Consider the following 13827-nt stretch of genomic DNA (forward strand, 5'->3'; position numbering starts at 1 on the left):
TTATGGCGGTGAAGTTGGGATGATATTCAGGGCGGTGAAGTTGGGATGATATTCAGGGCGGTGAAGTTGGGATGATATTCAGTATGTTGTGATAGAACTTTATGTAGATATAAAGATAAGAGGGCCGTGGTTCTGACCTGCTCCTGCTGCAGGGCCTTCACAAAGGCGTTCTTCAGCCTGTTGGTGTGCTCCGCCTTCAGAGCTTTCTTCTGATTGGAGGTCATGCACTGCTCACAGAGAATCCGCCCGCTCTTCTCCTGCTTCCAGTGGGGGGTGAAGTCGGTTCTGCATTGGGCACAGAAGAAAGGCTCCATGCGTCCCAGCGTCCCTCTGAGTTTACCTACGGAGAAGCATTGTAGTGCCAACGTTAATCCCTCTGTTTGGTCTCACAGGTTTCAGGACTATAAGAGAACGATGTGAATGTCAGCTGCTTACCCTGACTGTCGAGCACACTCTGCACCACCTCCTCCAGGCCCACCATGTAGATGAACTCGCTGTTGGCGGCGGAGGGCAGGAAGTGGAGGAGCGGTGCGGGGGGTTTGGGTGGAGGGATCTCCAGCAGGGTTTTCTCCAGCTGCTTCCTCAGGGCCAGCTTGGCCGCCGCCTGGCTGCTGGCCTGGTCGGCCATGGAGCTTACGCCTCCGCCGGCCGAGCTGGACATGGTGGACGGGCTGACGGCCGAAGCGCCGCCCATGCCGCCCGCCACCCCGCCGGCCCCCGCCGCCGCCGCCGCCTGCATGTGGGCCAGGTTCATGTACATGGCACTGGAGCCTGATCGCTGGGAGGCTGCCACCTGCTGGCTGGCCTGCAGGGAGACACACATTCCCTCTGGCTTAGCAGAGTAAAGTCACATTTAGTACGTGTTAGTGTTCGTATATAGCCGGCTCGCTGTACCTGCTGGTAGCTGACGGGGTTGGCCATGCTGCTGGAACCGGAACGAGACATCCCGGGCTTGGACATCCTCTGTCCCTGCAGCTGGGCAGGGTTGGGGGCTATCACTCGCTGGGACATCAGCATGGGGGGCAGGTTTGCATTGGCTGATGACCTGATGACTGTGTGACCCTACAGACAGGAAACAAAGAGGAGATTTAGGAAAGGAAAACGGATCAAAGAACATTTCATTCACTTTGTTTAAAGATAGGGGGGACGATGTTGGAACGCTGGCATAATCTGATAGTGATAACCTCTTTAACAATATAATAATGCAATGTATTTTGTATAACCTTCATGAAGGAAGGATTTAACAGGGCTGTTGTATTAGTTTGACCTAACCCAGGGGTCAGCAACCTTTAATATCTAAAGAGACATTTTAGGCAAAAAAAAATCTGTCTGGAGAATCAAAACATTTGATCAATGTGATGAAGGTAACTCAGTTTATAGTCTCAGTATATAGTATATCAGTCTAATGCAGTGAGGGACAAAGAGACAATGTACTACGGAGTATTAGGGCCACATTGAGGGAAAACACATCTGAGATTTACACAATAAAGTCAGAATATTATGAGATTAAAAGAAAATAACACGTAAAATGACTACTATATATATATATATATATATATATATATATATATATATATATATATATATATATACAAATATTATGACTTTATTCTCTAAATCTCAGATGTATTTTTTTCCTCAATGTGGTCCTAATACTCCGTCGTACCGTCGTACCATAGACCTACGACAATGATAAATAAAAATGAAAATGTAAACAAAGAACAGTTATTCATTTCCATTTCTAAACTCCACAGGGAGCCTCTGGAGAGGAGCTGAAGAGACGCAGGTTGTGTAAATGTATTTAATAAATGAGGCACTAATTTTACCACAAATCAGGTTTAGTGAGCGTCCGTACTGAAGGTAGACTTCTCCCTTCACGTCCACAGATACAGTGTTATAGTGTTTAGACAGATGTTATACACCGTGTGGGCAGCAGAGGGCAGCAGCTGCTCGCTGAGGAAACTAACAACAACCCAGACGGAATATCACCGTCCATACAAAACAAGCTGATAAGACAATCCAGCACACACACACACACACACACACACACACACACACACACACACACACACACACACACACACACACACACACACACACACACACACACACACACACACACACACACACACACACACAGAGAGAGCCATCCATAACCACAGAAATCTGCTGAATATTTAATACCATCTCAATATGTAATGGAGGAGCAGAGCTACAGTACGTCATGCAAGAACAAAGGCTTCCAGCAGGAGGCCGTCTCATGATCAGAGCGGGACCTTCTACCATTCTTAATGCCAATTCAGCCAACACACACTCACAGAGCCAAAGCAAATCTCTCTCAGAGCTGAAGCCGGGATGGTGAGACCAGAGGTAGAGAACATTCACCTCTGGGAAAGGTGTTAGGATTCCTTGTAGTTAAGACCACTTAAAGGTGCTGAATTCGGTATCCAGAGCATTAATATATCATCAACAACTATATAAAGATATAGAGGAGTAATGTCTACCTGAGCAGAGAACGAAGTCGCTCTCCCTCCGTGTGTGTGTTGTAATCAGAACGACCCTCATGACGTACTGACATACTGTGATTCCAGGTTCTGGCAAATAATATATCGGCGAAGAAACTGAGAGAAAATGTCGGTAACAGTTTAGCCTTCTGCTAACCGTACGGCGCCGCAGCGGTGAGCAGAAAGCTATTAGCTAACTATTAGCAGCATTTTATCTCCATCTCTGAAACACTTGGCTGATACTGTACCACTCCTCTTGAGAAGTCCGTCTTGCTTTTTGGGGGTTTTGCTTTGCAGTGAAGGCAGCTGTTGCCGATGCAGAACATTCTGCCACTGAATCAGGCTGTCACTGAGAGACGTGCACGCACATCTGCATCTACACCCTCTCTCTCTGAATGTCCTGTGATTGGTCAAAGTCTCCCGTCACGGGCTAGATGTTCTAAAGCCTGAAATCAGAGCCATGAGGAGGAGCAGAAGTCTAGTTTTCTCTCAGAACACTTGAATTACAATATGCTGAAAGGTTATTATGGGATGTCTGCCCATTGATGCCAAAAATATACTGCCTACTGCAGCTTTAAGTCCAAGACAAGACTAAGCAGTCAAATTTAAGTTAAACAGTCAAAAGACCAACAAAAATAAATACGGATGTACCGATACCAGTATCGGGTATCGGGTCCGATTCTGTGCTCATGTACTCGTACTCGCAAAACGGCTCCGATACAACGGCACCGACACCACTTTCCGGCAGCGTGACGTTAACCTCTCGTCACCATGTTTCAGGTCCTCACGCTCCACCTCACTTTCATTGCTCCACGGGGTTTTGCTGTCACCCTCTGACTCGCGCGTGCGTCAGACTCCTTGGTCCGTGTTTCAAGACGGGTCGGATGGGTTGCTGACATCACCGCAGACCCCTGGCGCCTTTTACGTGGGCCGAGCCCCGCCCTGGGGGCACGACGCGGTTGGGGCGCACTGAGGACAGTCTGCCCCGGTCGACAGTCGCACCGGGAGCAGGGGACCGCCCCTCCCCAGCGGGGAGAGAGGGAGCAGCGAGCACTTTGTCCACGGCCCCGGGAAGCACCTTCACCCCGAGCCTGTCCAAGCCGACCTAGAGCCGGTGGCAGCGCTGGGACTCCCCAGCCTGCCGTGTGTCGCTCACACCCTCCAGTGAGTACTCGTATCGGTACTCGGTATCGGAGAGTACCCAAATGGAAGTACTTGTACTCTGTCTGAAATAAAGTGGAATCGATGCATCCCTAAAAATAAAGTCCTCTCCCAGAAACTGAGCTTGAAGGACTTAGTGACAGATTTGAATAAAGAATGATCTAAATGGGTCAAGCTCCAAAAGGCACAGGATCCTACATTTCCCACAATGCAATGGGATACTTCCTGCCTGGTAAACGCCCATGTCTTCCACACCTCAGAGGTTCCCCTGTTATCGGTTTGTAGTCATTTTCTCAGACTTGACGCCGCTCCTCCAGAGACGCTGAAGACGTTCTATCATACAGCTGCTTCTCTGACTCAGCTGCGTTAAACTGACCTGTCGGAGGACAGACGGCGGACTGACCCTTTAAACTGAGAGTGAGCGATGTTTCCCCCGCCTGATTCACGCAGGACTAATGCTGTTATTGAAGTCCTGATATCTCTGGACTCTCTACTCTACTCACATGTGTAAGATAACACAGAAACACACACAGACCTGTGCAGTGCGTAGGTTCTGGGGCTCCGGGTTGTGCAGGCCCGGCCTCACGGGCAGCTTCCCCAGGCCGGCAGAGCTGTGGATGGGAGGAGGCTGCTGGGAGGACGCAGCGTTCTGAACCACCGGGACCTGTAAGCAGCCGTCGACACGCCGTTAACAGAGCAGACATACAATACTAGCGTGTGTATTTGTGACCCGGCTGTTTCAGGCAATGTCCAGTGGTGGAAACGTGCGGGACCGGCAGCGGCAGCACTGACCTTCTGCACCACGTTCTCCTTCTGCATCTGACTCTGTCGGAGCTTCTTCAGCAGCACCAGGCGAGCCTCCTCCAGACGGAGCTCCTCTCTCAGAGCTTTGATCATTTGCTGCCTCTCCTCTCCCGTCTTCCCCTGGAACACACAGACACAATATCACAGAGACACATGAGATCAGATGACTTATTACACACCTTTGAGCTAAACAGCCTTAAAATACACCTTTAAATAACAGAGTTACTTAAAGCAAATGTCTCGTTTTGTTTCTCCTAACAGATCGGATTTCTGTTAGTGAGTCCCTACCATTCGTTTTCATTCCTACTGTATTCATAGTTTATGAATTCCCATGTGATGTGCCACACACAGTATATCCCTGTGCATGCTCTAGAGCAGGGGGGTCAAACATACGGCCCGAGGGCCAGGACCGGCCCACTGGATGAATTTGCAAAGTGTAAAGATTGCAGAGAAGTATGAGAATTTCATTTTTCAAGCCTCACTTTTGTCACATTTTTGACATTTTAAGGGAATTATGAACAAAATTAACATTTTGACATAGTGAGCCAAAGTTACGAGACATTGAGTCAGAATAATGACCTTTCACATCAAAATATGATATACTCAGTAAGAATTATCATAGAAAGTCATAATTATGAGAACTTAAACTTAAGAGATACAAGTCAAAGTTATGAATCTTTAATGTCAAAATTATTGAAAAGTCATAAATGTGACAAAATGTCTCAATTTTGAGACATTTTGTCACATTTATGACTTTTTAGAGTTAAATCCAGATTTTAAGTTAAAAAAGTCAAAATGTTAACATAGTGAGCCAAAGTTATGAGATATTAAGTGAAATGTATGACTTTTTAAGTCAAAATGAATAATTAAATCCAATTTTGCAATAAAATACACTTGTATTCCTATTATAGGATGGATTTTTCATTGATTGTGGACGTTTTCAGGATGTACTTGTACTTCTTTACACTAACAGGAAGGGAAACCATGCAGGTGTTGTTATTTATAAGTTACTATGTAATGGTTTTACTGGTCCGGCCCTCTGGACATCAAACTGGACTGAACGTGGCCCCTGAACTAAATCAGTTTGACACTCCTGAAGTAGACTAACACATCCATTATGATGGCTGCTTAAAGGACTACAGAGACTTCACTTTGACAGCTCCTCTGACAAACAGCTGTTACGAGACATTCAGTGTATTCCTTAAAGGTTGAACCTTGAACATGTCCAGGTTGGCGTGGTGCAGGCGCTCCTCAGGGCGAGGTGTTGTTCTGGGACTGGACGCCTCGTTGTCTGACAGGATGATGACATCTGGAGACGGAGTTCGTCTGTCGTGGTCTGCATCGCTATATGGCAAAAGAAGAAACAAAATGTCCCGTCAACTTTTGTAAGATCTGAATTCTTTATCAGTTTCTCCAAACTTGATTGAGACATGAAGCTTTGAGGCCGACTTGGGAGTCCGTTTGTGGAGTAGCGTAGCCTCTATAGGAGCAGCGTAGCCTCTACAGGAGCAGCGTAGCCTCTACAGGAGCAGCGTAGTAGCCTCTACAGGAGCTGCGTAGCCTCTACAGGAGCAGCGTAGCCTCTACAGGAGCTGCGTAGCCTCTATAGGAGCAGCGTAGCCTCTACAGGAGCAGCGTAGCCTCTACAGGAGCAGCGTAGTAGCCTCTACAGGAGCTGCGTAGCCTCTACAGGAGCAGCGTAGCCTCTACAGGAGCTGCGTAGCCTCTACAGGAGCTGCGTAGCCTCTACAGGAGCTGGGTAGCCTCTACAGGAGCTGCGTAGCCTCTACAGGAGCTGCGTAGCCTCTACAGGAGCAGCGTAGCCTCTACAGGAGCAGCGTAGCCTCTATATCAGCTGCTAGCAGCTGCTGGTCACTTTAACCATTTTGAACCTTTGTTGATATGTCAGTTTAGTTGAATCCCACCGGTCATTGCAAACTGATGCTGTGCAAAGTCTGACCACTTCATATGATTTCAGGAAGTGTCCTGCTTGTTGTACTGACGGCAGTAACAGCTGCTGCAGCCGTCAGCCTGCACACACTTTGTTCTGTTGGTCACACCGCTGTTCTATAAATCTGATCTGGTCTTTTGAGCACATGTAAACTCTCCGTATGGATCCTCCTCACAGGCCTCAGAGGTCTGGGTGAATGTTAGTGAAATGATGCACCTCATATCTGGAATATTTCCATCTGGTGGAATGGTGCAAGTCTTTCACTTAGTGGAAACATCGTAAAGGAGTGCACCAATACAGATACCAGTATCTGGTATCAAGTCCGATACCGAGTTCATGTACTCGCAAAGCTACTCCGATGCAACCGCACCCGATACCGCCGATCAACGTGACGTTAACGGATACGATTAGAGCCTCGCATGCAGGGCTGCTGGGGGTTAAAGAGCCGGCCAGCTGCGACGATAACCCGACGCACAAACGGGCAACCGAGTCCCCGCTTCAACCCGTCCAGGAGAGTTGGCCACGATGTTGCATACATTGTCGTGGACACATCAGTTTGTTGAGCTGCGTGGTTGTCGGCTGTGTGTGTGTGTGTGCCTGGCATACTATGTCAGTGTGTCCGCCAGTGTATTGCAATTTTACAATATTGCAATAAATGACACAATAAAAGTGTGCAGTGGTGAATACTTTCTGGAGCCACTGTATCTGATCCTGTCAGACAGAGTGGAATAACAGGGTTTCTGCAGTGTATTGAAAGCCCAGCGGCCCACCGGGTCTAGATCGACTCCCTGCCGGGCCTAAGCATCCAGGAGTTATGTATTTTTATGGAATAACTCGGTGCCTAGGCTGTGTGCTTAACGTTAGCGAGTGTCAGTGTGTGCGGTCGAGAGAGAAGGGAGGCGCACGGTGCACGGTGTGTTCGTTTACTAGAAAGCTTATGTGTCTTTTGGGGTGACGAGACGAGATAGTCCGTAACGTTAGCGAGTGTGCGGTCGAGAGAGAGAGAGAGAGAGAGAGAGAGAGAGAGAGAGAGAGAGAGAGAGAGAGAGAGAGAGAGAGAGAGAGAGAGAGAGAGAGAGAGAGAGAGAGAGAGAGAGAGAGAGAGAGAGAGAGAGAGAGAGAGAGAGAGAGAGAGAGAGAGAGAGAGAGAGAGAGAGAGAGAGAGAGAGAGAGAGCGCACGTGTGAGTATGAAGTTAACCGTAACGTTGTAGCGGTGAACGTAGCGGTGCCGTGTGTGTACAGTTAAGGCTGTCGGTGATTAATGCTACAACTCTTAAAGTGAAGTTAGCCACAACGATGGTTCAGACTCGCTTCTGGCGGACCAGCTATTTATTTTTTTTGTATTGACAAGCCGCCCCTCTGAGTTTTGCTGTAGAAAATGACCAACAAAGCATGAGTCTGTCTCTTTAAGGGCGTTGTTTGCTCTAGTCTGAATCAGGGACCAGACTGTTACCATGTTGCCTCCAGTTTGGTTCGTGTTCACACAGCAGCGTTTACAAGCGGAACTAAATCTTGGTGCGCAAAGAAACTGCTCTCCGATTGGTCCGAATGTCCACGCTGGAAAACTCCCTGAAGTAAACAAAGAAGAGCAGACTTCCAGAACGCAACGATGGAGGGACGACTACGCCGCTTCATCTCGGCCCTGGGCATCTTTTTTACCTCGTAGCAATTTTTCACTCAAGGAAACAATACAGTTTGAAAATGAGGCGCCGCTGCGACCGGAAAACAATGTATTGATGCGCTGGAGTCGCCGAAGGAGCATATCAAGACGTACGGAGGACGGAAGAGGAGGAGGCGTGCAGTAACCCTCCTAAACTGTGACATGCTCATCGGAGATCCATCAGGTCTGCCCGGGGTCTTCAACACAGCCTGACGTTACACCTGTTTAGTACTGATGTGAATAGCGAGGGCAAACGTAGGCTCTTTAGTAGTAATGTTGTCTGGTGTTGACGTGCACAACGCAGCTCGCTACCAGAGCTGGTTTAATCCAAGAAAGCAACAATGCTTTCTCCAGTTGGGCCGATCGGATCGAGGTCGGATCATGTTCCCACTGCGAACGGAGCGTACCGAAGCGTACCGCGGTTCATTCACCAACTGCTACAGCCAAGGCCGATAGAAAGGAGGCTGGGTCACGCGTCACATCACCGGGGGTAGAACACATGCGCAGTAAAATCTGGCCTGCACTCGCCGAAATTGAGCCAATCGCAACGCACGACCGCAGCTTCAGTTACACTGCGCATGTGTTATACCCCGTACCCCAAGACCCATGTCCGCCCGTGACCCAGCCTCCGTTCCATAGGCCTCGGTCACAGCTAGAGGGTCGCAGGTTCAAACCCGGCTCGGGGTCCTTCTGTGTGGAGTTTGCATGTTCTCCCTATGTTAGCGTGGCTTTACTCCGGGTTCTCCGGCTTCCTCCCACAGGGTCAGGTTAGGCTCCTCCCACAGGGTCAGGTTAGGCTCCTCCCACAGGGTCAGGTTAGGTTCATTGTAGGTGTGAATGTGAGCGTGAATGATTGTCTGTCTCTGTGTGTCAGCCTGTGATAGTCTGGTGACCTGTCTGGTGAACCCAATGTCAGCTGGGATGGGATGGGACCCTGAATAGGAGAAGTGGTTACAGATGATGGATGGATGATGGATGATAGTGAGCAGCTAGCTTGGTGGAACAGCTGGGGTGAACATAATTCAGGGCTGTGTAGCTCGTGTTAGCTCAAGCAACTACAGTGCAGAGCTATAAACAGTCATTAGCCACATATATTACTGACTTAGCATTTGATTATTATTAATGCTAATTAGTTGTTGATGGGTTTGAGGCTACATAGACCTCCCACTCTGGACTGGAGTGTTTGACATACAGTATGTTCCCCGATCAGAAAGCCAGCGGGTCACGGTAACTAACGGTAACTCATCACTGAGCAGGTGAATCCCGAGAGGAGGAACCGGCAGACTGGATACTGAGTTCTAACTGATCTGTGTATTAGGAGCTGCAGTTTGTAGCAGCATGGTGTTGTGTGATTATGGGATCACACACATATCTGACCTAAGCAGGGCACAAACATAAATACCAAACTGCTGTCAGGACGCTTCGCTGGTCGTAGCAGAGCCACAGAAACAGAGCCGGTGTGTTGTAGGACACCTTCTAGCAGCAGGGTGAACGTACTCTCTCTCTCTCTTACACACAACCCAGGTTGACATGTGACAGCAGGAAACAATCAAATGAATGATCGGTGTTGTTCCTGCTGGTTTGCTGACATGATGAGACACTTGAGTAGAACCGAGCCACCAGAACTGTTATCAGTAATACTTTAACTCCTACGTGGAGTCAAAAGGTTTCCTCTCCGTACAGAACGCTGTTTCAGAGGGGAACACCGGTCTGCTGTGTAAATACTTTAGTCTCACCATCTTCTCCCAGCGCTCATATCCACAGGCTCATCCATCATGTTCTCCTTCCCGTTCTTACTGGGTCCGATATGGCTGCCGTGGCCTCCCAGCCTCAGACTCCCGTTCATCTTCTCCTCGTAAGCGCCGCCCATTAGGCTCTGGTGGTGGAGGGCGCTGGCTCCGGGCCCCTTCCCGTCTCCCAGGGGCCCCGCGACCTCCAGGGCCGCCAGGTCAGCTAGGTCCTTGCGTTTGAGTAGCGCCAGCATCTTGAGGCGCTCCATGGCCTCGTGGCCTTCCATCTTCAGGCGCTTGGCCAGCGCTTCCTCTCGCTCGCTGGGTGACTCCAGGCCTCGCTTCAGCAGGTTGAGCCTCAGCGCCTCCTCAGACATCCGCTCCATCCTGGAGGAGACGGGAGAGGACAGAAGGGTTAGCGGAGACACATCAAACACCAACTATCAGACTATCAGGATGTGAACCTGCTGCTGGTGTTGGGGCTGCTGCAGTAAGGCAACGGGATCAGTGGGATCCATGACGTTGACACATCTTTAGAGTCAACGTTTTAGACCAGCGTACGTTTCTTTCTTTTAATCTTTTGTCCTTTAGCTGCTAAGAACATCCAGAAAGCCATAAAGTCGTCTGCATGCTACCTTAGAGTTGGTGGCTCCCTCTGTTTGGTACAGCGTGGTATTAAGGGATTAATCAGTGGTGGACAGTAACTAAGTGTTTTTACTCAAGTTTTGTACTTAAGTACAATTTTGATGCTACTTTCTACTCCTCTACTTTTCAGAGGGAAATATTGAACTTTTTATTTCACACGTGTTTATAATGAGTTTATGAAATATAATGCATTGTTATACAGTAAATGAAACCACCAAACAGTATACATCTTTTGTTTAATAAATGTATCTCTACTGCAGTCAGCTACAGCTTTTAAATGCATCTTCCATGTTACTGCATCAATAATAATAATCTATTATAATAAATAAAAATGTAACAAATAAAGAGCCCATTTGGCTGCATAGTGAATACTTTTATACTTTAAGTACATTACATACTTTAGATTTGTAATGCAGGACATTAACTCGTAACAAAGTGGTTTTAAATGTAGTCGTGCTTGTTGATGTTGTCGTTGGCACACGTGTTCACAAAACAGCCCGTTTCCACACCTCTTTATTATTTCCTCCAAGTAGATAAGTCACTGTAAAGTTTATTCATGCAAACATCCAACAGCTGGAGGTGCAACAACAACTTTGGTCCGTGTTGCAAACACACGCAACTCATACAGTAAAGTTCCTATTAAGGAACGCCAGTGTATGATGATGACTCCCCGCCGGGCCAACGCGTCGGAGAATTGTATATTTTTAAGATGTTTTTTAAACTAAAATGTGTTCTGCAAGTAGCCAACTCCTTTAAGGAATAACTCGTATATGACATTATATGCAGGAGTTATATATCGTATATATCGGAGACGTATATCGATATAAAATCGATTGTATGGATACTGAGGATTTGCACCTTGTATTTAAGGACGACAAGCAGAGTTTCAGACGCTATCAGTCCACTCGACGAGGGCGGCTTCACCCACAGAGGCCAGACACACCGCCATCAAACAGTAAAGATCAAAGTAACTCTAACGCTCTACATGTATTGAGCGTCATCTCTTCTAGTAAAACATCCGGTGTGATCGGTAACACCGGTTGTCGTCACAAGTTTATTAACCGGTGGGAATGTTTCCTCACCGTGTCTGCACAAGTGTAAGATGTTCTGCACGGACTTGGGAAGCTTCTCGCTGCATCATTGTACGCAGAGTAACGCAGAGTAACGCAGAGTAACGCAGAGTAACGCAGAGTAACGCAGGATAACAGCACGACAGGCTGTAAATGATCACAACCTGAATCCTGTGATGGAAACTGAGGCCGGTGGGACTTGTTCTGTTCTGCTCTCTGCTCCGTCCGACGCTCTTAGTTCTGGTGCTGAATGTTGGACACCAGCTCATCTAATCTGCAGCTGAGCTGAGCCTGTAACTGGACAGAGGATGGATTCTTATATTTCTCGAGATCGTAGATTATAAGGTATATTGAAGGAATAGAATACAGTAATAACATTATAAACTAGAATGTCACCCGGAGAGCGCAGACCTCCACCAAGGTGCGTGACTTTAACGACAGATCCCAGCTCCCAGCTGGCGATACCGCGAGGTGGTCGGCTTCTTATTAACACGGTGTGTTTCAGTGTAACGTATCGGCGGATGCCTCTCTCATTCAGCAGTCTTGTTATGTCTGTATAACGTTACACTACGTCGTCTCTCATCCCCTCATCTACCGCTTTGTTTTTTCTCCACACACAGATCTCTCTGCTCTCAGAAGAAGGAGGCGGGGTCACGCGTCATCAACGCATCATCAGTTACACTGCGCATGTCTTAAAGGTCCCATATTGTAAAAAGTGAGATTTTCATGTCTTTTATATAATAAAGCAGGTTTAAGTGCTTTATATAAATACTGTTAAACTATCAAAACGCTCAATATACAGAGAAACACACAGCCCGTATTCAGAAACTGTGCGTTTGAAACAAGCCGTCAGGATTTCTGTCCATTAGTGATGTCACAAATATACAATATTTAGACCATTACACAGTTTTAAACGTAAACATTTTAAATGTGTCTCAGTTTATTTGCTGTTGCAGTGGATGTGAATGACATCAGCTGACAGGAAGTAAACATGGACCCGAGCTGTTGCCTAGCAACGCAATTCCATTGAAATGCGCTAAAACGGAGCGTCTCAGACAGACGGTGAATACAGGTATATTCAGGCAGACAGTATGTTCTAGTAGAAACACTAAATAGAATATGAACCTGAAAATGAGCTGATATGGGACCTTTAATGCTCAGGCTGATCGGAATCCTTAAAAAGATTCCTGAATCCGGATCGCCACCAAACTCTAAGGGATTGTTCATTGTGCCCCCCCCACCCCTCCAAAACATGTCTTTCAAATCCATGTTGGACTTTTGGAGTAATCCAGCTAACAGACGGACAGACAAACACACCAACAAACGCCGGTGAAAACATAACCTCCGCCAAGGCCAAATTATTAAAACTAAAAAATATGACATATGGATAAAAATATTCCAGTGGACCCCTCCCTCCTCCGAGTCGATGCATCAGCCTGAAGAGCCAACTGAGACGACCCTCAATATATATACAGTATGTGTATGTATATACAGTCAGGTACATTGTCAGGGGGTCACCTACATCTTTAGGACTCACCCTCTACGGACCATGACATCTGTTCTTATTGAGATGTCCTGCTGGATGGACACACAGACACACAGACGGTGGTAAAGTCCCTCTGCTAACGCTGTGCAACGAGGCGCAGTGGGGAGCGTTCCATATCAAACACCACCTGAGTCAAATGAAGACTTGTAACTCCTCTAATATGACCTCAGTGACCTGAGGGTCAGTGACCTGAGGGTCAGTGCAGTGAAACGCCAGGATGCAACAGGGATGAAGAAACAAGCAGACAACAATATGAGCAGCTGATTGTGTGCTCATTCAGATGGAAGTGGGTTAAACACAGCGGGCTAAGAATAGCCTGGATAGCTCCGTACATGACGGTGACAAATACATTAGTGATGTTTGATGCTTCTGTGCGTGCGAGTGATTCATACCAGCGAGGAAGACTTTTGTAAGGACGACAACAAGCCGAGTCTTATGAGCGTTAACTTGGTCATGTGACTAGATTCAGCACGGTGGAGGGGGGGGGGGGCAGCCAGAGCAGCGAACCAATGGAGATGCTGCAGCAGAGCACGAGCTATAGGAGGAAATGACCAAGCAGAAACACTCGCTGGAGAATCACTTCCTGTCAGTTTAGAATCCTTCTTCTTTAAACTCTGACTGCAGATGTTGAGATGTGGCTCTAATACAGATGTTGAGATGTGGCTCTAATACAGAACATCAACCCCAACAAGTGACAATATGAAGAAGATGGATCTGGCATTTCAGGGCTCTGGACTGCGACCAAAATGCTCACA

The 13827-nt window shown here is 47.5% G+C and overlaps 2 protein-coding genes across 3 annotated transcripts in view; both read right to left on the bottom strand.

Moving 5' to 3' along the window:
- Positions 1-13827, bottom strand: part of snapin (SNAP associated protein) — a 93575-nt gene that overhangs the window by 61670 nt on the left and 18078 nt on the right. The gene's annotated exons all lie outside the window — the stretch shown is intronic.
- The window catches only part of gatad2b (GATA zinc finger domain containing 2B), a 47466-nt gene that overhangs the window by 6987 nt on the left and 26652 nt on the right, over positions 1-13827 (bottom strand). For both annotated transcript variants that reach the window (XM_074613315.1, XM_074613314.1), the window contains exons 2-8: positions 9818-10198; positions 5684-5813; positions 4458-4589; positions 4201-4329; positions 895-1062; positions 436-805; positions 138-340 (exon numbers count right to left, since the gene is read on the bottom strand). In XM_074613315.1, coding sequence (XP_074469416.1) covers positions 138-340; positions 436-805; positions 895-1062; positions 4201-4329; positions 4458-4589; positions 5684-5813; positions 9818-10197 — 1512 coding nt within the window. In that variant the 5' untranslated portion in view covers position 10198. The remainder of the gene's footprint in view (positions 1-137; positions 341-435; positions 806-894; positions 1063-4200; positions 4330-4457; positions 4590-5683; positions 5814-9817; positions 10199-13827) is intronic.

The sequence above is a fragment of the Sebastes fasciatus genome, chromosome 17 (assembly GCF_043250625.1).
Source record: "Sebastes fasciatus isolate fSebFas1 chromosome 17, fSebFas1.pri, whole genome shotgun sequence".
In the NCBI taxonomy this organism is placed as follows: domain Eukaryota; kingdom Metazoa; phylum Chordata; class Actinopteri; order Perciformes; family Sebastidae; genus Sebastes; species Sebastes fasciatus.